Source organism: Pteropus medius, unplaced genomic scaffold, assembly GCF_902729225.1.
Source record: "Pteropus medius unplaced genomic scaffold, Ma_sr-lr_union100, whole genome shotgun sequence".
NCBI classification, from domain to species: Eukaryota; Metazoa; Chordata; class Mammalia; order Chiroptera; family Pteropodidae; genus Pteropus; species Pteropus medius.
In genome coordinates, this window is record NW_024350924.1 from 2737027 (window position 1) to 2761716 (window position 24690).

General features: G+C 47.4%; 2 protein-coding genes across 6 annotated transcripts; one reads left to right on the forward strand and one right to left on the reverse strand.

The window, feature by feature from the left end:
• Positions 1 to 1811: 1811 nt before the first annotated feature.
• Positions 1812 to 17819, forward strand: LOC120584995 (glutathione S-transferase Mu 1). 5 transcript variants are annotated; one of them, XM_039841126.1, is made up of 8 exons: positions 1859 to 2065; positions 2507 to 2582; positions 2980 to 3044; positions 3340 to 3421; positions 3522 to 3622; positions 4420 to 4515; positions 4599 to 4709; positions 6756 to 7283. In XM_039841126.1, exons 1-8 carry the CDS (start codon positions 1982 to 1984, stop codon positions 6843 to 6845), a joined length of 705 nt encoding a protein of 234 aa, XP_039697060.1. In that variant the 5' UTR covers positions 1859 to 1981; the 3' UTR covers positions 6846 to 7283. The 5 variants fall into 5 exon arrangements, with proteins under 5 accessions (XP_039697059.1, XP_039697061.1, XP_039697058.1 ...); XM_039841129.1 differs by lacking the exon at positions 1859 to 2065 and adding an exon at positions 2079 to 2238; XM_039841125.1 differs by lacking the exons at positions 2980 to 3044; positions 6756 to 7283 and adding an exon at positions 9192 to 11876 and having other exon boundaries at positions 1812 to 2065.
• A 3005-nt stretch (positions 17820 to 20824) lies between these two features.
• Positions 20825 to 23893, reverse strand: GSTM3 (glutathione S-transferase mu 3). The gene is made up of 8 exons (XM_039841130.1): positions 23769 to 23893; positions 23306 to 23381; positions 22866 to 22930; positions 22121 to 22202; positions 21927 to 22027; positions 21487 to 21582; positions 21287 to 21397; positions 20825 to 21021 (listed from the first exon to the last, which is right to left on the reverse strand). The coding sequence occupies exons 1-8, from the start codon at positions 23817 to 23819 to the stop codon at positions 20923 to 20925; spliced, it is 681 nt and encodes a 226-aa protein (XP_039697064.1). The 5' UTR covers positions 23820 to 23893; the 3' UTR covers positions 20825 to 20922.
• Between the last annotated feature and the right edge of the window lie 797 nt (positions 23894 to 24690).

Below are 24690 nucleotides of genomic sequence, written 5' to 3' on the forward strand. Positions count from 1 at the left end.
ATATATTGTACAAATGTCCCCCCCCCACAATGTCTCTGAGATCCAAGGTATATTCTATACTTACAGCGCATCTCAATTAAATTTTTAAATTGAAATTAAAATTTTGCATTGGAAATACTTGATCTGTATCTAGATTTCAAAACATTTACAGTTGAAAAAAATTGATTCATATACCCAACCAAACACATCTAAAAGATTTTCAATGAATAAATTATCAGTTTTTGAAATTAATTCAAATAAAATAAAATAAATTGAGTTCCTTGGTCGCACTAGCCGCATTTCAAGTGCTCAGTGGCCACATGTGGCCCGTGGCTACCATATTGCATAGCACAAAACTAACCCACGGGCTTCCCGCGGGTAGGGATTGTTCCTCTGTTTTCTCAGAGTCAAATGCAGAGCCCAGTACATAGGGTACTGAAACATTTGTTGAATGAATGATAGCAGAGTTGGCACTTTTAACAAAGGGAAAAGCGAGAGTACAGTTAAGTCCTCTGTAAAGTTCTTGGAAACCGCAACTTTAAGCAAAATAATGATAAGGAAACCAGTTTTACCACTGGCTAATTGATATAAACAATAGTTGAGTTCCTAAGGCATATTTCTGGTCACCAAACTTCTCGATGGAGACCCAAAACACTTCTAATATTAAACATTGAAATAAATGCGAGTTATACATACATTGAAGAAATATCGATAAAATCAAATAAGATGATTCTTTTCCAATCTGCTTATTCCAGTTCACACTAAAATCTGTCTATTTAAAAACATCTCTCCCTTGTGGTTCCCACCCGACTTCCATTCTTTAATAGTCAAGATTATCTTATTCACCGTGCCTATGAAATGACAAGGTCTAAATTGTTTTTTCAATAAAGGAATGACTGAATGGATGAATGCTAATGTAACACTATCTGTTCGACTTATTTAAAAATATTGTTTAATATTAGCTTTTAAAAAAATACATTTACTCAGTTGACTCCACTAATGTTTCTGTTCCAAGCTCAAGATGTATAAAACACAGAATGGCAAATCCTTAACGTAGTATAAAAACTATAACTGTTAAAAGAGGGGAAGCACTTCTGTGTGTGCATGGCTGATACTGCCTCCCTGTGGGCTGCACCTCGATATCCTCCCCCTGTGCAGGAGCTGGTTCTGGATTTAGGTTCATAACTTAGTCCATAAAGCAACTTGATTAATACAGGAATTGGTCCCCAGGCAGCAGACTGGTACCCCTAGGAGGCCTGTTAGGAGCCTGATCGTACATGCAGGAGGTGAGCGGCAGGATGAGCAGGCTAGCCAGAGAAGGAAGCTTCATCTGTATTTGCAGCTGCTGCCCAGAGCTAGCATCACCGCCTCGGCTTCACCTCAGATCAGCAGGCATTAGATTCTCATAGGAGTGTTGGTCCCTGGTGCCAAAAAGGTTGGGGCCCATTAGATTAATGTACATGCGATCCTTATCACTCTTAGCCACTTAACTGATTGGCTGGGTTCTCCAAAGTCCATGAAAAAAAGAACACGGAGAGCAAACTTCATGTTCTCTGGCCCTGGCGGTGGGTGTTGCTATCCCACTACAGAGTGCTCCCGAAGACAGAGGCTGTCAGGGATTCTCAGGTCTTAGAGGAGCTTTCAGACTAGCTGGTGTTCCTGTGACAGGGGGTGATTTGAGCTCTGGATTTGAGGGTGCCACTTTAGCTTTTCCTTGGCAGGAGCCTCTCTGAGACCTTGGGAAATCTGCAGTCCAGGGACCAAGCTGAGCCACGCCTGGAGGGCGGGGCAAGGGGAAGGGAAAGGAGAGGAGCCTTGTTCTTTTCGCGATTCCGACTAGACCTCCAAGCGCACTGCTGACTCCCAATCTAGTCGGGATCTGAATGCGGGCGGGGAGCCGCGGAGCGGGCTGGGGGACCCTGGCGAGCCCGAGTCAGAGAAGTTCCTCATCTCGGCGTCCAGACTTTGGATCTCGAACCCTGCCCCCGGCTCGGTTGCGGAAATGGACTATTTCTTCCCGGCTTGGGACCCAGACACCGGGCTCCGGAGTCTCGCGTGCGGCGATCTCGGAGGCCAGAGAGATTGGGTAGTTGGCGAGTGCGCGGCGTATAGGAGGCGGGGGGCGGGGCCTCAGTCAGGCCCCACCCCGGCCGGGCCCAGGCACCCGGATGAACTTCCAGTCCAACTTTGCAGAGAGTTCCGTGAAACCACGAAACGCTGACCATGACCATGACTTTGGGTTACTGGGATATCCGCGGGGTGAGAGAAGAGTCTGTCCTGGAGAGGGGATGGAGGCGGGAGGATCGAGAAATGCTGCACAGCTTGGGGGCCGGTTCTGCCAAAACGGTTCTCAGGGAGGGGGGATGGAGACCAGCCCCATCCTGCGGCCTCTCCTCAAGGGGAATAAGTGTGTGCGTGCGCGCGCCCGCGCGCGGTGTGGGAGGGTGCGGGGGTCAGCCGCAGCGGAGAGTCAGTCACGCAGTCAGGACACTCCAACTCTGACCACTGTCGCGGCCCTCTCTCCCAGCTGGCTCACGCCATCCGCCTGCTCCTGGAGTACACAGCCTCCAACTATGAGGAGAAGAAGTACACGATGGGGGACGGTAATGGCATCCTCCTTCTGTTTTGACTTCAGCCCAACGCCTGCTGATTTGGTACCAGGCACCTGTGCCCTGGCCACCTGTTGCTCACCTCGACGGCCCCTTCCCGAGCCCCTCTGAGGGTGCAGCGTGGCCTTCTCAGACAGGACAGGGGAGGGGATTGCTGGGCCCCCTGTGTCAGTACCTGGGAGGCTTCCCCTAGGGCTTGTCTACACCTTGTGTGAGCCTTACGCATGTAGGTTCCTGAGACTTCTAAGTGTTTTTCCCAAACCTGGACTGAGAGTTAGTGGTTTGGATTCCAGATCCACCTGTCAGGGGCGTTGGCACTGCTCAGTAGGTTCCCCGGGAAAGATGGTTGACCTCTGGGGAGGTTTGTTTCACTCCATCTTCTCCACCACAGCTCCCGACTATGACAGAAGCCAGTGGCTGAGCGAAAAATTCCAGCTGGGCCTCGACTTCCCCAATGTAGGTGCTGCGGATGGGGGTGCTATGGGGAAGTGAACTGTCCCTCTACTCTGGGATCTCCTTTCCCAGCTTAGAGGTTTCCGGATCTGGGGCCTTCAGCTTAGCCTCTCAGCTTCCTGGTTCTCTTCCTTGCTTTTCCATGATGCTCTGTGTTCAGCCTCATTCATTTTACAATATATTTATTTAGTGCCCACCATGGGCCGGACACTGGGCCAGGTTGCATCTCCACCCTGGATGAAGGGAGAGGATGCAGGGGACCCGGTGTTCTACTGACCTGCCCCTATTGCCCTTCCAGCTGCCCTACTTAATTGACGGGTCTCACAGGCTCACCCAGAGCAACGCCATCCTTCGCTACATTGCTCGCAAGCACAACCTATGTGAGTGGGGTTGTGGGTGGGTTGCTGGGGGTCAGGTGGCCATGCCCCTGGGCTGGCTGGTATAGGATGGTGGGGGTGAGTCTCTATTGTGTGCTTATAGGTGGGGAGACAGAAGAGGAGAAGATTCGTGTGGACATTTTGGAGAATGAGGTTATGGACATATCCAATCAGCTGGCCAGAGTCTGCTATAGCCCTGACTTTGTAAGTCCCCTCCTGCAGGACTGGGCTGGACAGGTTTTGATAGCCCATCTAGGCTACTCCTGTTTGCCATTTGAGCTCCTTGGAGCTTCTGATCCTCCAAGCTGGTCCCTATACTGCCCAGATAGTGACCCTCATAAGCTCCAATTGCCTCATGTAAAATCTCTGACTCAGTTTCTGGCAATCTTAGGATATAAGTCCAGACTCCACAGGGTAAACATTCAATTCCTAGCAGTGTGTTTACCTTGTTAGGCCAGTGTCACCTCCTTGTCACCGCAGGCATCAGCACATTTGCCCTGTAGGCAGTGCAGGACATCCACAGCACCCCATGCCCCTCCTACCTTCTTTTCAGCCTCTTAAATTTTCATCTGTCCAGAAAGTGCTCAGTGTTCTTTCTGTTCGACACCACCTAGAACTTACAGCTTCTTTCCCTAGGTCCTTTTGTTCTTTGCTTCTTTGATTCTGCCTCATGTCTGAGTCCAGGGCTCTGCCAGGGTCTCACAACACTCCTGGGTCTGACTCAGAGCAGAGTGTTTTGAGATGCGTGGTGCCAGGTTTAGGACAATGTGGAACTTCTCTGTGCTTTCCCGTTCCTTCTCACTGATGGGAGGCGGTACCCAGTGGGAATCTAATGAATGCAGGTCTGATTAAGTTGTAGCCTGGTCACCAACCCAGGTACACTTTGGGGGGATATAGCTGCTCATCGATGGCACCTGGCAATCAAGAACAGCCCTGGGAGGCTGGCCTCTCTGCTCAGGGAGCCTGTGTCTGAGGGTGGTGACAGCCATTTTGTGCCTCAGGAGAAACTGAAGCCTGAGTACTTGAAGGCACTCCCTGAAAAGATGAAGCTCTTCTCACAGTTTCTGGGGAAGAGGTCTTGGTTTGCAGCGGACAAGGTAAGGGGGAGCCTGTGGGGTGGGGGAGTTGACATTTCCCCAGGTTCAAGGTTGGCACCCATTCACTCTCTGCCTCTCTGCAGCTCACCTATGTGGATTTCCTGGCTTATGACATCCTAGACCTGCACCGTATATTTGAGCCCAAGTGCCTGGACGCGTTCCCAAACCTGAAGGACTTTGTGGCCCGCTTAGAGGTGATTCCACTGATCCTCTTACTATTTAGATCTCTTTTGTCTTCTCTCTTTTCTTTGATGCTTTCATACTATTGGAGTGAAAATGAAGGCTAAATACCATTCATTGAGGACTTGCTATATGCCAGGGTCGGTGCTCAGCATGTTACATATCTTGTGCCAACTGTAATCTTTACAACATGGTAGGAGATATATTATCTCCATTTTACAGGTAAGGAAATGAGACGGAAAATAAGTCATTCACTCAAGGTCACAGAGCCAGTAGAGGCTGTGCTGGGCTCCCAGTCAGCGGTGGCTTCTGCGGGCAGCAGTAGTGGCTCCCCTTTGCTGCACTGACAGGAAAAGCTCAGGTGCTTCTCCAGCCTGGGTTTCACAGCTCAGGGCAGTGTGGATGAAGCTGAATGTTCATGAGATTTTATATAGCGGTGTTAGTAGAGTTGAGACACAGTATGATTGATATAAATACCAAAATGTTGAAAATATCAACTCTTGACCACCAGACAGCTTTGCCTTTGTGATCCCCTTTGGCAGTCAGTACTGAGATTTCTGGGGTGTCGGTGCTGTGGTGTGTGTACTTATGAGGGTGCCCCGGGAAAGGGTTTCACTTGACGTCTTCTGTGACGGGCACTTTTCTTCCCTGCCTCTCTTCCTTTTCCTCCAGTTACCTGAGGTGCTGTCTCAGAGGTGGGTAGTCATTTATTTTAAGTCATGTTCACTGATATTCCCTGTCCCTCGTATGAGGCACGTGTCGGGCACAGAGGGGATGCAAAGGTGACCCAGCCCTGGAGCCTGCCCTCCTGGGGCTCAGCGCAGTTGGGGACTGGGTCGCAGGCTCTTTGGCGGAGTGCTGCCACCCAGCTGCTGGAGATGCAGGGCCTGGACTTCTTCTCTCAGCTCATCATTGGTCCCCTTAGTCAATGCAGGAGGCGGCATAGTCTGACTTTTATAGATTTGGGAGTTGGATGCATTAGTCCAACAGGTTTTCAGCCTAAATCTCTTTCCTTTATGCACTCCCCATCAGGAGGTCTGTTTTATCAGCTAGTTCTCATCAGCTCTGGTTCTGGTTCAGGCTGATTGGTCTTGGGATGGCTGTCTGTCAGAGAGCGATGGAGGATAGCTGTGGGCTACAGTCTCTGGCCTGTTAGGGCCGGGCCTTTGGTACAGGCAGTCCTGGGATCTTTGAATCCTGTAGAGTTTGCTGGGTACTCTCTATCTTGGGAGTAAAGTGCAAACACACACTTGAGTGTCATAGGCCTAAGTGGCTAGAGCAGGAGTAGGGATGAGGTAGATTGGAGTCCAGTGAGATTAGGCTCAGGTATCAGGCCAAGCAATTGGACTTTCTCCTTTAATTGGAGTATTTAGGGTCCGGCCTGGCCTGGCTTTCCTGCTGCACATCCTCCTATCAGCTTCCATGCTGGATTTGCTGAGTCACTGGTGAGGTCTGGCCTCTTCTGCAAGCTGCACAGGCACGTTCAGAGCCGCTTTGTTCTGCCTGGGGTTACTGTGTAGATAAACCCTGGGAAGCCAGGAGCCTCCCTCTGCAAAAGGAAACTACCAGCTGAGAGGATCAAGGCCTCTTGTGCAAGGAAGGAGTGTGGGAGTGCGTGCAGCAGGGGCACAGAATGTGAGAGAAAGCGTGAGAGCCAGTGTCCTGCCAGCCCTCCCACTGATCGCTGTGTGTGCCTGAGGAGGGTGTTTCAGCTCCGGATGCCTCAGTTTCCCTTCTGTAGATGGTGACAGTAGAAACCATCTCGTAGAGAGTCGTGCGGAGGTTCCAAACCTGTATCAAGATCTGCACTGGATCGAAAGCACCGAGATCAGTGTAGAGTCTCATATGTGGTTGCTCGTGCTGCGATATCACATCAGTTACAGGAAATTGGAAGCACTGCCTTTCAGAGCTGGGGACCCCAGGATGCCTGTCATGTGCCCCAACATTTGACCTCACAAGGAAGGCTTCCAGCGTCTTGGACTCGTGTGCCTGGAGTGGGGCTGCGGGATCCCCAGTGAGGCAGCAGGCCCTGAGGTCTGGTCTTCTTTTTCTACCCTCAGGGCCTGGAGAAGATCTCCGCCTACATGAAGTCCAGTCGTTTCATCCCAAGTCCTTTGTATACAAAGATTGCAGTGTGGGGCAACAAGTAGGGCCTGTGCAGTTTCTCACAGGAGTGAGAAGCCATTACTGTGCTGGGCCTTGGAGAACAGTGTGATGTCGCTGAACCCCAGAACGAGCTGTCTTGTTCTTTTCTCCGTTTACTTTCCTACTTCCTCCCAGACCTATTTTGTCCCTTTACTCTCTCAAATCCCATTTTACTGAGGTTCCGAAAGCTCTATAGCACCCAGTTTGCTCAGTGAAGTCTCCACCCTGACATTGTCCTTCCTGTACTAAAGCCAAATGAACTGACCTTCCTTTCAGTGGTTGCTCTGGTTCGAGCATCCCGACCAGACCCCTGGCCCCTAGAGCTCATCTGAGCTCCCAGCACTGCCCTGAAGTCCAGTATTAGCCTGGTGTGCAGGCCCTGCTCACCCAGCGTCATCCATGCCCAGCCCTGCTTGATCCCCAGTAAAGCTTTAAGTTCACCTGCTGTGTGTTGTCTTATTCCTTCCTGGACACCTGAACTTTCCAGCTGGCCCTGCTGCTTCCAAGGGCCTGACAGGTGATGCTGGCAGTGGCTTGGTGCTTGGACATCCCGCGTGGAAGTGAGGCGTACTGAGACTTCTTGTCCCATTTCTGACACCCTTAGAGCGGGAAGCCTCTCACCAGCCTCCCTGTAGATGGGAGGCCTCTCTCTGGGCCTCGATCTCATTCATTCATCCTCCATTACTGGGGGCTCATGATGCAGTTCTGTGAGTAGTGCCCAGGGTGACGGGAATCCCCAGTGGAGAGGACCAGGGTTCTTTTTTCATTCTACATTGTCTGGCTTTATCACATCTGTAAGGTCTCTAGGATCTCATCTCTATTCTTTTCTCAGAAGTCTTCAAGGCTCCCTCTAGGCTTGCTGCACAACTGTCATTTAGGACCTTGTGTCTCGGTTGTCTCTTTTTCCTAGGTACTCGTGATAAAATGTCTTTAGTCCTTGCATATCTGAAAATGTCTATTCTAGTGTGCACTGAATGAATATTTTAGTCGGGTACAGAATTGTAGGATGAAGACCTCTGCTGGAATTAACTCCACTTCCGGAATTCAACATTGCCAATGAGAAAGGTGATGCCATCCTGACTTGAATCCCTTTGCAGATGGACTGTTTTTTAAACTTAAGAAACTTTTATGTTCTTCTTGCAATTCTGAGGTATCCAAGTCCAAGTCTATGTGGGGGCCGAGGGACCGCTGTTCTCCGTCACATCCTATCATGAGCTTTCTAAGGCTGGACCCCTCCACCCCCATTCACCAGTCACTGTTCCTGCAGCAGCGTAGGTTCCTCTGGAGGTGATTTTTAACTGCGCGTTGAGTGGGCTGCTTAAGAGGAAGTGTCCAGTAGGTCAGGGGTTTCCAAATCGCACTGCCATAAATAGTTGGTGTGTTGTGGTTCTGCTATTCAGGCAAGGCTCAGCTGGGAGAAAATGCTACAGATCAACAAGGGCTCTTATCCAAAAACGATATATCCAAAAACACAACGCATTGAAAAAGGCCCAGTATTGAGCAGGCATTTCCCCAAAAATAATTTCCAAATGGCCAATAAGCATATGAAAAGGTACCCGGCATCATTAGATATTGGAGAAGTTATGAACGAGTAAGATCTTATTACATTCCCACATAGGCTAAAATTAATAGGATAGACAATCATTGTTGAATTTTGGAGTCACTGGAACAGTCATTCATTGCTGGTGGGATAAGCATTTTGGAATACCAGCAACATCTACTAGAACTAAACATACCCTACGCCCCTGGAATCCCACCCCTTATTCTATACCAACGCGGAGGAGTGCTTAATGCCTCCCAGAAGACGTGGACTTGTTACAGTAACGTTCGGGTAGCTTTATGTGAAATAGCCGGTAACCGGCAACTATCCAAATGTCTACCAATGAGAGAGTGGGCAGACAAAGTGTGGTTTATAAATGTGATTTCATTATTCATATGGCGGAATACTATACTACAGTGAATATACTACATCAACAAAAAATGTGCTACCACTATGTGCAACAGCATGACTCATGGACACGGTGTTGGCCAGAAGGATGCAGACACGAAGAGTACAGACCATGCAATTCTATTTACACGAAAGTCAACAAGCAAAAAGAATCTTAGGTGATCGAGGTCAGCCGCATGGTGACTTTGTGTGTGGGGTTGCTCACTGAAGGGACCTTGTGCCGTGCTGGAAATGTTCTCTGTTCTGATCTGGGAGGTGATTCCACGAGAGCATTCCTATGTAAAAAGCAGTGGAATCGCACACTTCAAGATTTGGGCACTTTATCTACATGCAGTGTCTACTTGTACGTTGTCTCATATATTATATTATTTGCACGTTCTTTGTTGTCTGTCTCTCCCCATAGGAGAGACAGGGCTCAGTGATGCTGGCCGTGGAACGATGTGCAGGAGCATGAGGGGTCCCGCTGTCTGACAGCCAGAGTGATACTGTCCGTGTACCACAAGGACCAGGCTGCCCAGCCCACCTGCCCTTGTTCTCTGCCCAACTCTCATCGTCTCGTCCCTGATCTGCAGCTTGGTGGTTGCAGCAATAGCCCCCAGTGGGAAACTGTTTCTGGGTCCTCTCTGCAGACAGCTCTTTCTGCTCTCTGGTCACCAGGGGAGTGGGTGCTCTGGTCTCCTTCCCGCTAGCTAGAGTCGCCCTCTCACTCTGTAAGGCTGTTTGTTTTTTAAAGTTCCACTCATCTGTTTTCACATATCTGCTACACTTTGTAATGTCCTTTAAAAAAGGAAAGTAACCACAGGCCACACTATGTCGTCTGTAGTTCCCGAGTTTCGAAACAGTCCTGTGCCTTCAAAGAGAAAAGCTGGCAGGTAAGACATGTTCTTGTGGCTGTACCACAGGTCACAGGTCACAGAGGGACATCAAAGGCCACATGAGCCACCCTCTCATATGCCAAAGCACACATAAGTCAGGAGCCAGGGTCAGGGCTGGAATCGTGGACCTTGACAGCAGAGGGTCAGCAGGGCCCATACTGGCTGGTCCTGTGAGTGTCCTCCAGGGTCCTACTGGCCAACCCTCCACCCTCTGGCTACCTTCTGCAGCAGTACTGGCTTCTGGCCCCTCAGAGGACAGCCCTGCTCCACTCCCTCGCGTTCTGTCTGTGACCACCATGCTCTAGGTCACTCTGTCAGTGTCAGAGACATCTCGCTGGCTGGCAGGACATCTGGGGCTGCACCTTGATTCTCGGCCTCTGCAAAGGGGCTGGTTCTGGACTTAGCTTCACCTTGTAGACCGTACAGCTAATCGATTAGTGTACACACCAGGGTCTTGGACTCGTGTGCCTGGAGTGGGGCTGCGGGATCCCCCGTGGGGCAGCAGGCCCTGAGGTCTGGCCTTCTTTTTCTACCGTCAGGGCCTGGAGAAGATCTCTGCCTACATGAAGTCCAGTCGCTTCTTCTCAACTCCTTTGTATACAGAGATGGCCATGGGCAACAAATAGGGCCCGGAGAAGGGAGCGAGCACCCCGTTTTGTGCTTGTTTATCTGAGTCCACACAGCCAGATACCTTGAACCCCCAGAACCTACAGTCTTTTTTTTCTTCCTCTTTTCTTTCCTACTCTCTGTGCTCAGGTCCTCATTTGCCCTAATACCTTCTCCAATTATAGGTTACCCAGGATCTGAAATCTCTACAGCACCCCAGTTTTCTGAGTGAGGTCTCCATTCTGACATTGTCCTTCCTGCACAATAAATGATATATCCAAAAATACAACTCAGTGAGAAAAGGGCCCAGTACTGAGCAGGCATTTCCCCAAAGACATCCCCAGAGAGATGTCTGGGGGTAAAGGGAGAGGAGTCTTGTACTTTTTGTGATTTGGACTTGGCTCCCAAGTGCATTGCCTACATAAAGTCCAGTCCCTGTGGGATCCCCAGTGAGGCAGGATACCCTGAGGTCGAGACTTCTTTTTCTTCCTTCAGAGCCAGAAGAAGATCTCTGCCTACATGCAGTCCAGCGATTTCTTCCCAGGTCCTCTGTTTCTTAAGATTGCAGTGTGGGGCAACAAATAGGTCCTTGTACAGCCATGATTTAGGAGCAGGAAGTACTACGAGCCTGGAGAGCAGATGGAGCTCCTTGTACCCCTAGAACCAGCTGTCTTGCTTCCTTCTTCTTCTCACTCCCTTCTCTTCACTCACCAGATTTATTTTGGGCCCCCTGACTGTCCTCCCAACCCTCTTTCCATCTGGGCCCTCTAAAGCGCAGTTTCTCACCTTTCTTCAGTGGTTTTCCTACCCCACCACGTTAACCCTCTGGCAATGAAGCCAACCAGGCCAACCTTCCATTCAGTGGTTGCTCTGCTTTGAGGAGTCTGACTGGACCCCTGGCCTGTAGAGCTCAGCCCTGGGCTCCTAGCACTGCCCCGAAGACCAACACTGGCCTGGTGTGCAGGCCCTACTTCCCCATCATGGTCCTCGACCAGTTCTCCCTGATCTCCAGTAAAGTCTTAATCACACCTACTTATCTTTTTCTTCCTTTTTGGATACTGGACTTAGGTAAAATGTGTTGGATATTGGGGTGTCCATTTTCTCTTCCATAGTACGCAGGGTCTGGGTAATGGTGGTGGTGGCAGTGGTGGTGGTGTCTGTGTATTTGGTGGCAGGGAAGGGGACACGTTGATCATAAAGTTTCTTGCTCATTTCTGTCTCTCCTTCATGTACCTTGTGCCTCAGCATGGGGTCTCTAGAGAAGAGGGGGCCTTGGTCCCTCCTTAATCCAGCATTTATGGGACCCCGCCTTTGAGCTCGCAGCACTCTGACATGGCTCGGGAGGCTCTCGGGTGGTAGGGGAGGCGGTCCACTGAGAGTGGGGCCTGGGAGCCCACCCGCTGTCACCCTTTCTCAGCAGCATTTCCGGCCGTGGATGCCCTTGCCCTGTGCTCTCACAGCGAATCTCAGGCAGCCTGTCCCACGTAGCACAGTTGTCGCTTCACTTGTTTCCCGCTCCAGCTCGATCGCAAATTCATCGAGGAGAGAATCCATGTCTCACCATTTTACCGCCCAAACCCTTAGTCAATAAACTCTGGAAATTTGAATTATCTCTAGGTGACACTCAGGCAAATTCTATCACAGCTATTGGAGATCATGAATAAAGCTCAGGAGATTTTAAATGTGCAGGGCTGGGAGAATGAGTATTTAATAGATTCTAACTGCTCTTTGAATAACTTAACCTGACTCCGTCAGGCCTAGGGTGTTGGGTCAAAGGGTAACCAGTCTGTGTGGTCAGGAGGTGGTGTGGGCATTTTATGTTATGACACCTGCAAAGGTGCAGGATTCATCAGATAGCCATCTGATGAGCAGGTTCTTCAAACAGTGTCTGGATAGTGGCACGGGGCCTTGTTCAGGCACAGCCTTGAGACTTAGCTCATAGCAGAAGATTTGGAGAAAGAGTCTTGTAGGGCATTTGTCCAGACGCGCACTGGCTGCAAGTGCACTTCTTGCAGTTATTAAATAAAAAAGGAGCATAGGAATAATGTTAAAGATTATTAAGAAATAAATGATTTATTAAACAACTAAAACTGGGAAGATGAAAGTTTAGCAAAGCTAATAAAAGTTTATTAGAGTTAGTTAATAAAAGTTAATAGGAGTTAGTTAAGCCAAAAGCTTGTTAAACTTTAAGACAGAAAGATAAGAGAAAAAAGAAAGTATAGTAATTAGGAATGACATGATAAAAGATAAGCAGAGAGAATAAAAATATTAAATCAGAGTGCAACAGATATAGAACAGATGTTAGCAAATGTTTTTTTTAGAGAACTAGATAGTAAATATTTTTGGCTGTGTGGTCTCTTTCATAACTACTCGCCTATCACTGTGGTGTGAAAGCAGCCACGACAAACATAAATGAATGGGTGAGGGTTATTCCAACAGAACTTCAAAAACAGATGGCTGCAGTTTCCCAACTCCTGATCTAGAAGCTCACATTAAAGGGTCATAGCTATATTAAAGCCTGAATATCAGATTTGAATGTAATAGGTGATGTGTGTGTGTGTGTGTGTGTGTGTGTGTGTGTATAAAATAACTCAATTCTTAGAAAGGAGGAAGATGGGATAATGAAGACAGTTGCAAATGAAAACAATTTTTCCCCTAAACATTGTGGTCAAAATTATAAGAGGTAAAAACATACTTTTTAAAGTCTAGGGTAGAAATAGTAAAAGGTATGTACTTCAAACTGAGGCAAGCAAAAAAGGTGACTTGATTGTGGCTAGATCTAGCAGAGGTTCCAAGACTTGGGATTCTTTGTGCCTTGTGACAGTGTGGCCACACCGTTCAGTGTGTATCTTCTTCTGAAATGGGAACACAAGACACACCCTGAGAACATGGCTGCCTGGGTTGGTATCTTCTGCGTGGGTCTGTAATCACCTATTGTTAGTTACAAGTTCCCTGCCTCGTACTCTTCCATTATCACTGTATTGCAGAGAAAGGTAAAGCTGATAGAGACCCCAAAACAGCAGCTTATAGAAAATGGAAGGGTGTTTTTTTTCATGTTCTCTAGGGAATAGTCCAGGCTGTGGAGGCAGCCCTGCTCCATGAAGTTACTTAGAGACTCAGGCTCCTTCTGCCTTGTGGCTCTGCCATCCCCCAGGGTGCTTCCTCATCTCCTTGGCTGAGGCCATATCATGAGTATGGGAAGGAAAATAGAGAAAACCCAAGGAAGCAACTTCTCATTGTGCTCGTGAGGCAGAAGTTGCTTGTGTCACAATCATTCACATTCCATTCATAAAGTTCAGTTGTATGTCTGTACTAGTCACAAGGGTAGGCCCATATTTCAAAAGAAGAATGGATTTTGGTGGCCAACTACAGTCACTCCCACACCCAGAAAAGTGAAAATAAATGTTAAATCCCAGTCCAGAAGAAACATTGGGGTTAGGCTAGTGGTTTAAAGCAGGTCAGAGAAAGTCTAAGTTATTAAAGATATTTATTTTAAGAGAGACCTAAGGGGAGTGGAATATCATCTGTGGTTCCTTATTGCTAAAACAGGAAAATGATTTATTAGAGGTGTCAGGTAGCACATGCAATCTCTGGGAGGGCCAGGGAGTTGCCCTTGGAGGCTGGGTAGCCAAGAGGTAACCCTACATGTGGGCTTATTGTAGAGAACGCTCCACAGCTTTTGCTGAGCACAAACACTAAGGCTTCTACAAACCCTGACATGTGGCGCTAGATAGAAGTGTCTCACTACCACTGGCCTCTAGAATCCTGATCCCTCCACCACTATCCTCACCAGAAACGAATTCTCAGGACCTGCTTCTTCAGGACCAAAGTCTTGCACTGCTGTGTGCAATTAATTCACAGAGCCTGGATCCTGGGCCCGCACCACAGCCATGAGGGAGGCTGGCAGAGCAAGTCAATTAGGATTCAGTTCTCCTGCATATGACTAAATATTAACAGTGTTTTAAACAGGACAGGAGCTTATTTCTCATGTATGGAGCGATCTGGAGGTAGACAGTTAAGAACTGGCAATGTTGGCTTCACAGTAGCCTTAATGACTCAGCTTCTTTATGCTCCGTCATCCTCAGCATGTGGTCTCCATTCTCTGTGTCACCTCAGAGTTTGGAATGGCTGCCAGAGCCCCATCACATCTGTGTTCCAAACAGCAGGAGGCAGAAAGAGGAATGGGGGTTGTTCCTTTCCTCTTAAGGAAACTTCTTGGAAGTAACATATAACACTTCTGTTTACATCTCATCGGCTAGAACTTAATCATATTGGAAATGACACCTTCTGCCTGGGAGGTGACGTGCCCAACAGAAATGAAGATTCCGTGACAACCGAAGGTGGGGACGTGGATATCGGGAGTCGACTCACAGTCTTCTGCCTTAGGGAGGTGGGACTTTTAACATGAGAAATTCCCAGCCTATCAGATGTTTCAAAGATGCAGAGGGCACATACCTACCATAGACATATACCTTTCTATAAGTGCAGTTCCAAATTATTATTATGATAGCCGTCACCATGAAAGGCTCCCACCTAACATAATGCAACCTTCCCTGCACAAACAAAAACACATCCACACTCTTTTGTCCCAAACAGATGCAACTTAAAGTGTCATCAACTACTGCACCCACTTCTAAGTTTGGGATCTCTGGGTAACATTCAGATCGATATTTTGAAAACAACAGACTAAGACATAATGTCAATGACCCCCAATTAACCCTATATAAAATAATAAGGGAATAGGAGGTGAAAAAAAGGAAAATTGGGTGAGCTCTAGGATGTACAGAAAACAGCCTGCTCTCAGATTTGCAGATAAACCGTTTTACATTTATTCACAATACTTATAGAATGCCCCTTCCTTGGTGAGAGGATTCAGAAGAGATGATGCAAAATAAGGCTTTTATTGTTATTGATAGCAGCAACCTAGAGTCACTCCCTGGGTTGATTGGCTCTTGTCTCCATCCCTCTGGTGACCCCACTTTCAGGTTTACTAGCATCCCGCTTTATTAGCCTATATTTTTCTAACTCCTGTGGCATGATGACTGAAACCTTTATCTGTGACCGGCACGCAGAGATCTGCCTACCACCACACGGTAACTCGAGGATTGGAGGCAGAGAACAAGAGGTGCCAATCCTGATGAATTCCAGAACAATTCTTGTAAACGTAAGTTGTTGGGATAAGCCAGATCTGATTTCTACTTAATCAGATCTGGCTTATCCCAACTGATTCCACTTTGTGGGGTAACCCCCCAAATCCCTTGATAAGGCATAGTCCTGTCCAAAAGGCCCAACAGCCACCCTGAATTCTCTCCTTTCTTCTACTTCTCTTCTCATGTGAAACATAACTTTGGAAGGCAGCAGATAGAGTTTCAGTCACAGATAAAAAAAAATCTGTTAATACAATTGGAAATATTACACCACAGAAGGTAAAGTACAGACCTATTCTAATTTTCCTCGGACTTCTTAACATGAAACGAATACGATCCTGTTTGTTCTATTCCCACCCCTCCACACCATTGAAAACACTCCCTTCTAATAGCTCCAGGTTGACCCTCTGTCTCCATGTGGGGTCACATAATAGTACCTACTTACTTGAAATTCAAACATGCACACATCCATTTAATCTTTTCTTCCGGATTTAAATCTTACATGTGCGTCACCTGGAATTATTTCCTTTGAAAAACTCCAAAGAGTCTATCACCATTGGTTTTCAGAAATGTTTTGTTTCGATTTGGCCTAAGCAAGGAGCAAGCCAGAACACGAAATCATATAACACTCTCTAGCCTCATAGTTCTTTGCTGGTCCTTGGGTCCTCCCTGAACTTGAACTTCTGTCCTGACTCCAAGTATTTCTATCTCTCTACCTGTTTTAAGAACAGGGCGTTCCATTTTTCTGTGTTCTGTTGCCCAACCGGAACAGAGAAGAATCTCAAGAAGTTCCATGAGAGCATTAAGCACTTATTTGAAGCAAACTTCTTTTCTCCTTCCAATTATCATTAGAACAAAGGGAATCAATGCACTGTGTGAGTGCCTGCTTTGTGTCAGGTTCTATACAAGCACTAAACAATAAAATTTGCTTAAAACATAGTCAACTAGCTGAAGGAAACTGGACTTTGGGTGGTAAACATACAATACACTATACAGATGTCAAATTATAATGTACACTCAAAAATTATATAATTGTATTAACCAATGTTACCCCAATAAACTTAATTAAAAAAACCTGTCAACTTACAGTTTAGTAGTGGAGACAGACATTTAAGCAAGCCATTAGAATTCAGTTGGTAAGTACTGCTTGATTGAGGTAAAAATCGAATCCCATGGGAATAGATTTAAAATAGGTACATTTAAATTAGCCTGGAGAGGTGGAGGAATGTCAGTCAGGATAAACCAAATCCCAGTGGCTTAATACACATTTATTTCTAACTCAAGCTTCATGTCCCATTTGGTCAACAGGGGCCCAGTGCTTTGTAGTCTGTCAGAGACATGGACTCCTGGAGGCATCAGCTGGGCACCTGCTCTCAGAGACGTCACAGCCGTTGGAAGCAGATGTGGCGGCCGTGAAGGCACTGGCTCTTAACGCTTCTGCCTGAAAAATGTCATTTCTACTTGCATTTAATTGGCCAAAGCAAGAAGGTAGTGAAACTTTCCTCAGAAGAAAATCAGAAATCTCTGGCGACCGTCACTAACGACTTCCGCAGGGGTTATCAGGTGTGGCCTCCCAGAGGTAGCAATTTCTGAGCTTACCTTAGAAGATGAATTGGCATTCGGCAGGCCGAGGTGGCTGGAGCAAGAGCATTCCAGACAGACGGACAGCAAGTGCAAAAGAACGAAGGTAAAAGAGAACATGGTGCTTTTGGATAATTTATATTTATAACTTTATATAACATTGGTCTGTATTTATAACTTTATATAACGTTGGTCTACTAAGTAGGTGCTCCAGAAAGAGTGTCTTACTTTTCATGACAACCCAGTGAGGGAGGGTCCATTTATCAGAGAAGGCGCCGAGGGACAGGAGTCATGACAGAGCCAGGATCTGAAGCCAGGCAGCCTGACCCCAGCGTCTGTGCAGCTCCCTAGGGAATTCAGAAAGGCTGGAACCTACTTCTCTAAGGCAGGGAGTGGGGCAGGGCAGGCACCTGTCAGATGTAGCCAGATGAGAAGCAGAGGTCAGATTACGAAGGATTTTGTACACCAGAGGGGACTTTCCCCCAAGGCCTAAGAAGCCACTAATTGTATTTAAGCAGGGGAATGACATGAGCAAATTTTCACATTAGAAAAATCTCTGGCTAAATGTCAATTCCTTCCCTGTTCCCTACCATCCATCCGAACTCCCTAAATCCCTTTTTATCAGTGTGACTCATTGCTCAACCTAGTCCTGCCGCTGAAGGATACTGGATGTGCAATTTCTGTACAAGTCCAGACTCCGGATTTTCTCATAAGCCCTCAGGCTGACTTTAAAGGCAGATCCATGTCCACACACATCAGCGTCCCCCACTCTACCTGTCCCATCAATGAAATAACTTCACAATAAATTTTTCTTAGATCACAGAAGCTACTTCACAATAAATTTTTCTTAGATCACAGAAGCTATTGTCTTCTGAACTAGAAACGCCTTAGTCCCGTTGCTCAATCTTCAATAAATACAAATGAGTTGCTTTAATGTTTCTTAGAAAACTGCTCTGATGACATTTTTTTTTTTTAGAGCTCTGACTGATATTACTTGCACAAACCTGTTACTAGTATACTAATTTCTCAGCATTTGTGTGGCGTCTGTGCCTCTGTAGTGATAGGGTGTCTTTCCTTGCTTGAAGACAGCCATTGTGACAACATTCTCTACTTGGCCCAAGTTAGAATTAGTTAGGGAGGGACGGGCCCTGGGGGTGCCAATCTCCTGTGGAATGGATCTCTTTCTCTCAGTGGCCTCCCCTCCTCCCGGACCAGTAAGTACATTGGTTTTGGAGAACTGTTAAGTGGATTTTCAATAACAAATGTAATAACTGGAAAAGGTTGGAATGTGTGATTTGTCTATTGTCTATCTGGAATTCATGGGATATGCATTTCACCCCCAGACCTGTCTTTCTCAGGATTCTTTTCTCAGAAGACTGCAGGCCCGACTTCATGTTTCCTTGCCTTCTTTCCTGTGGTCTAAAATGGTCCCCTATAATCCCACCTTGGGCAGAACGAGTGGTTTGCTTCTAATGAAATATAGCAAAGGCGATGGGATGTCATCGCCATTACATTACGTTGCATTACATTACATTACATTAATTACATTACATTACATAGGACTGTAGTGTCCCTCTTTCCAAGAAACTCCCCCTTACAGCTTTTGATGAATCAAAAGGCCCCCTTTGCAGGGAACCAAGGGTGGCCTCCAGCTGACAGCCAGCCAGAACCTGAAGCCCTCGGTCCAACAGGTCATAAGAACTTGAATTCCACCAACAATCACATGGACTCAGAAGAGCCTTCTCCAGCTGGGCCTTGAGATGAGACCGTAGCCTTGGCTGACACACTGGCCACAGCTTTCAGATGAGACCTTGAAGCAGCGGATCCCACACAGCTGTGCCCTGACTCCTAACCCAAGAAACTGAGATAATGCGTGTGGGTTTAGGCTGCTAAGTTGGTGGTAATATTGTTATACAGCAATAAACAACATATTCTCTAATTTCTGGTCATATCCTGTCTCTAGTTTCAGAGATGTCTTCAGTATCTCTGCCTCCCCTAAATCCACGAGGTCTTCCCTTAGGCCACACACTTCAGTGTGAAATTCATGTCAGTAGTTACGGATGGCAGAGAAACTCCTAGCTTTACACCTCTTCTGGCCAAAGGCTTCCCATATCCAAAATATTGGCCTGGATAGCTAATGACTACTACCAGGGGAGGCAAAGTTGGCAGTTGAACTATCTGCTTAATATCTTTGTCTATACTAATCCCTCCTGAGGCAGTGCTCCTGACATGACTGGCTCTCCTGGCCATTCTGGCCCTCTGTCCCTCACTCCCTCAAGAGATCCTTGGGTCCTGACCCTCAGGTCACTGTCTTAGGCTGGAAACTACTCAAAGATTTTGCTCTGCAAATGGCAAGTGGTGCCAATTCTATCTTCACAGGAGTTTCCCCTATGTTTGCTTTCTTTTCTTAAAACTAGCTTCTATTACACACTAAGGTATGATGAATAAATTTCCCCCAGTTAAAACACAGAAATCCTTAGCTAATTTCTAAAGTCTCCTTTATGGGTCTTTCTCCCATTTGCCTATAGTAAGTCTCATCAGTTTGGTGTTTCCTTTTTTTTATGCATTTCACATCCATAAATCTATCTGTAGAACATGCTTACCTCATGGTTTCCTTTATTAAAACATAAAAGGTATCAATGTATATACTAATCTGCAACCCAATTTTATGAATTCGACAATTTGTCTTGGGGATCCTCCCACGTCAGCTCCTACAGCTCAATCTCATTCTTTGCCTAATGGTATTTCATATCAATGAGAATTTACCTGATTTCCACTTATGTTATTATGAACAGTGCCATGGTCTTAATATATATAGGTATATACATATAATAGATATAGGTATATAGGTATATACATACAATAGGTATAAGGTGAGTTTTTAATAGGATGGAATTGTTGGGTCACAGGATATGACTGGAATTTGAGAAGATATTGACAAATTGTCTCCCGAATACCAACTTACAAGTTTACCAGCAGGAAATGCATACCACTTTCCCAAGCCTTGCTAATATTTATAAACTTCTTTTTGTTCATTTGATAGATGGAAAAGTGCTTTCTTGTAATTTGCAGTTCTTTGGATTATAAACTTTTTGTCCATCAATATTTCCATTTCTGTAAATTGTTCAGATTTTTGGTCCACTTTTAAAAGCTGAGTTGTCTTGATGATTTATAGTTCTTTACATTGATCTTTATATTAATCCCTTTTAACTCACTTATTTAATTTTACTTATTTGTGCATTATCATAGAAAATTTTAAAAATCTGTTAGCAAATCTTTCCTTTGATGACTTTTTTTCTCATTGACACTTTTCCTACTCTATAATCACATACATTCTTACATTTTCATTAATACTTCTCCAGCTTTGCATATAGCATTGGATCTTAAATTCTAGATGAATTGTAGTGCGTGCTGTGAGATAGGGTTCTTTTACTTTTAATTGGTAAGTAATTGTCCCAATCCTGTTTATTGGTTAGCCCACCAGTTTGAAATATTGTCTTTATCACACTAAATTCTTATAGAAAAGGGTCTGGTTCTGAACTCAGGTTCTGGTAAGCCCACAGTCCCACAGTTTAACTTGGTGTCTTCACCAGGTCTTCACAGGGGCTCCAGTCCCATTTAACACACCTGTTCTCTCCAACTGTGCAATCTCACCTTCATTTCTAGTACTTTCTCTCAAGGCTCGGGCAAGACCCTCTGGCCACTGAACATGCTTGGGGGATACAGCGTGTCAATGTTGCAGGGACTGAATTTACAACTTGGTAATTTTCCACATAGCCTTGTTCTCCCCCGGCTTTTACTCCCAAGAGAAATCCAGCTGGACACCGGTAGCCTAAGTGCTATTTATTGAAAAGAGCAGAGAAGAGAGAATACAGGGCCCACAGGGAAGGATGGAATGGAACAAACAGTGGAAGCTGCCGCCTGCTCAGCATGTTCTCTTTTGGCCCCACTGAGCCATCTTGTTGTTGATGGGCATTTTGAAGAAACGGTCAGATTGCATGTAGGCAGCGATTTTCTCTAAAGCCTGAAGGGAAAGCACAGGAAACCTTGTAAAGATTCTGACACAGCCCAACGGACCCATTCTGCGACATTCATATACTGCCTGCTCCTCGCCACCCCTTTTCTTGTAGACAGTGCATTCAGGGTGTATAAGCCAGGCCCTTCCTAAGACTAAAGGTCTGGAGGCGTCCGACCATTGATCCCTTCAGGCAAAAGCTGGTATTAGGCAGGAATCTACCACCATGGGGAGCCTCAGTGTTTTTGTAAGAGAAAGGTCTAGGGAGCGTTACCTCAAAACGGCACATGAAAGCCTTCAGATTTGGAAATTCCTCCAGGCACTTGGGCTCAAACATGCGGTTCTGATCTAAGACATCATAGGTGAGAAAATCCACAAAGGTGAGCTAGAAGGACAATGAGGTGGTCAGGTCTGGGGAGTTCATGAGCACCTACAGAGACAGAAAGGTGTCCTCTCCCTCTCCTTCCTTCCTACCTTTTCTCCTGCAAACCATGAGAATTTCCCCAGGAACAAGGAGAATTGTTTCAGTTGTACAGGTAGCTGTTCCAAGTACTGAGGCTTCAATTTTTCCTGGGAAAGAGAGAAAAAGAGTGACAACAGCTGTCACCATCTTCATAACTCATCAGGGCATGGACCAGTGATGGACACTCAGTGACAGACACCTTCTCCAGGTATCTTCCTCTCAGTGCCCTCAGGTAGGGGCAGCAGGATGGAGAGGAGGGGTTTTGGAAAGAAGAGGGGCCAACACCAGAGTTACATCACAGACAACATTCCCCCGCACCCCAAAACTAAGAGTTCTGTTTCCTATCCTGACAGACTGGGCTGGTGGGAAGGCAGCAGAGCAGAATGGAGAATTAACCCTTGTGTTGCTATATGCTCCTTTTCCTTGACGTCTGTTTGCTAAGGAAGCTCACATGGTCAGGGTTGTAGCAGAGTCGTGTTAGCTGCATACGGAAGTCCATTATTTGGTTCTCCATAATGTCCACTCGAATCTTTTCTTCTTCAGTATCACCGCCTATAGGCCAAACAATAAGGAATCACCCTTAGCATTATCCATTCCCAGGTGAACCACCAGCCTGGTCTCCCTCAGCAACCCTACCCCACTCACACATATTGTGCTTGCGAGCGATGTAGCGCAAGATGGCATTGCTCTGGGTGATCTTATTCTTACCGTCCATGAGGTATGGCAGCTGCGAGGAAAAGGACAGGTCAAGTGAAAAACCTGACTTTCTTGCCTCCCTACCTCTCACTCTTGGGGAAGGTGAGACTTGCAAGGAAGTGAACAGCAGAGAGAAAATGCTGTGTTAGGTGGAGGAAGAAAATAAGTTGAAGGTAGCTACTGGGTCCCCACCTGAATCTAGACGGGGGTTCTTAACCTGTGTGTGTATGTATATGCATGCCATGGACCCTATACGCAAATTACGTATACTTACACGATTTATAAAACCATTAAGAAACAAGATTTTAAGAGTAATTTGTGCCTATTAATGAGTTAAACGACAAGCAGGTGTAACAACTATCGCACTATCAAAGTATGATAGATGTAAATATTTATTTACAATATCTGCAACACATGTAATGTGAACATACCTGATTTCTACTAGTGACAAAGTCACAGACATGGCTCACAACCAGCGTCACTTATTGCCTATATTCACAATAGGAGCTGTTAATTTTTAGTTAGTGGGTATAAAAATATAATTTTTTTTTCTGCATTCAAGGATCCCTGAATTATATTTATTCTATCCAGGTTAAAAGCTCCTATTCTAGATCCCCTTGGACCAGAGAGGAAAGAAGCCGGGATACACTTGATGGTTTTCCCTTCTGCTCCCTCTTCTCCTAAAGCCACCTACGTTAGGGAAGTCCAGGTCCAGCTTGAATTTCACGTCCAGCCACTGGCTTCTATCATAGTCGGGTGCTGTGAGAGAGAGAAGGAAGTGGGACTCGACCTCCTTAATTGTCCACTGAGGACAGTGGGAAGATGTAAAGAAATAATCTAGTCCCAATACCTGGCATTCCCAGGCCCCCCAAAGCCTGACCATTTTAATCTCTGGGGCCCATTTGGTTAAGTGTTAAGATGGGGTTGGGCTATATGGCACAGAGAGAATCCCAGCTTCAGATAAAGGATGTGTCTCTCCCAACACAGGACACAGCAGAGTGCTCCTGGGTGACTGGGGCACTAGTCCTACTCAACTTTAGAGTGATGCCACCCTCGGGCCACCAGAAGACGGGGACTGTTGGAGGGCCAGCTTGCCTGCGCGCGGCTGTGCACCGGCACCCAGAGCAGCCTTACCTTCCCCACACGTGTACCGTTTCTCCTCGTAGGAAGTATCGGTGAACTCCAGGAGCAAGCGGATGGCGTGCGCCAGCTGGGAGAGACGGCCCTGGGTCAGCGCCTGCGCAGCTCCCACGCGCCCCAACCCCGCCGCGCGCCAAGGTTCCCCCCACCCCCACCCCCCGCCTGGGGCTGCGGAGACCCCGCATCCTCCCGAATAGGTCGTTACACGCCCCGCCCCCGAGGCTGGCCACGACGGCCGGCTGCCCTCAGCCCCTCTCCTCGGGCCCGGGATCCCGGGGGGCGGGGCAGGGGCAGGCCTCCGCGCCCCGGGAACTCGGCGGGGCTGGCCGCACCGCGGCGCGGCGAGGGAGGCTTGGCTCCGACGACGGCCCCTTCTCTCCGAGACCGCTGAGCCTGAGGCTCTGGCCGCCTCCACGTCTCTCTGACCCAGCGGCCCGGCCGCTGAGACGGCACTCACCCCGCGAATATCCCAGTAACCGAGAACCACAGCCGACTTGGACGACGACATGGCGACCACCCCTCCGCGCCTTTGGGAACTGGAGGTGGGGCGCGCGAACGCGCGGGGCTTTATAGCTGACGTAAGTGGGCGGGGCCAACGGGAGCCCTCCCCCCGCCCCGCCCCCGACTCCGCTCCCACTGTCCTTGTTCCCTCCCTCCGCTTGTCCACAGGGCCACGCGCGGGCCTGACTTCTGCAATCTCTGGGGTTCAGGGACGGGTCACCCCGAGGCTAGACCCGGGAAGGGCTCGGTGTGTGCGCTCTCAAGGTGGGAGCCGCACTCTGGTCAGTAGTGCCGGTCCGCACAGCCCAGGCACAGCCCAGGCACAGCCCAGTGAGGGCTCTGGTTATGCCAGGAGAGTGAGATTCGTGCTAGAAATACTTATCTAGTGGGGTGCGGGTGGGGGAAAGTGGGCAAGCACGAGTCAGACCGTGACTCTAGCCACTAGGGAATCGCTGCCCTTGGTTTGCATGTCGAAGGCGGCTGGGTAGGAAGGAGTCCAGAGCTACTCAGAAGGTTTCTGGCCTGGGGCCTCCACAGCATGGCCACTTAGAACCCTGAGCCTCTTCTACTCGCTAGCCTGGATGTGGAAATCACATTTCCCCCTTAGTCTGGATGAAGCAAGGGTGGAACTTTTAAAAAGGACATTTCACTAAAAAGAAGAAAGGAAGAAAATGCAAATGAACAGAAACAGATAAATTAATAATGCCTAGATCTCTCCTCTCAAGATAACAAAAGGCCAGCCACAAGTTAACTGGAGGAATGAGACTAACATTTACTGAATGCCTATGATATGCCAGGCAATAGTCTGGGTATTTCATATATTTTAGCTAATTTTTTCCAATTTAAGCTTCACGACTTTGTGAAGGAAGCTTTATGCC

Coding starts and splice junctions, on each gene's coding strand:
- LOC120584995 (XM_039841124.1), top strand. CDS start 1,863: ATGCGGGCGGGGAGCCGCGGAGCGGGCTGGGGGACCCTGGCGAGCCCG. Junction 2,066..2,506: donor TCGGAGGCCAGAGAGATTGG/GTAGTTGGCGAG, acceptor CCTCTCTCCCAG/CTGGCTCACGCCATCCGCCT. Junction 3,422..3,521: donor TGCTCGCAAGCACAACCTAT/GTGAGTGGGGTT, acceptor GTGTGCTTATAG/GTGGGGAGACAGAAGAGGAG.
- GSTM3 (XM_039841130.1), bottom strand. CDS start 23,819: ATGTCGTCGTCCAAGTCGGCTGTGGTTCTCGGTTACTGGGATATTCGC. Junction 22,931..23,305: donor ACGGTACACGTGTGGGGAAG/GTAAGGCTGCTC, acceptor TCTCTCTCACAG/CACCCGACTATGATAGAAGC. Junction 21,583..21,926: donor TCTGCTACAACCCTGACCAT/GTGAGCTTCCTT, acceptor TCTCTTTCCCAG/GAAAAATTGAAGCCTCAGTA.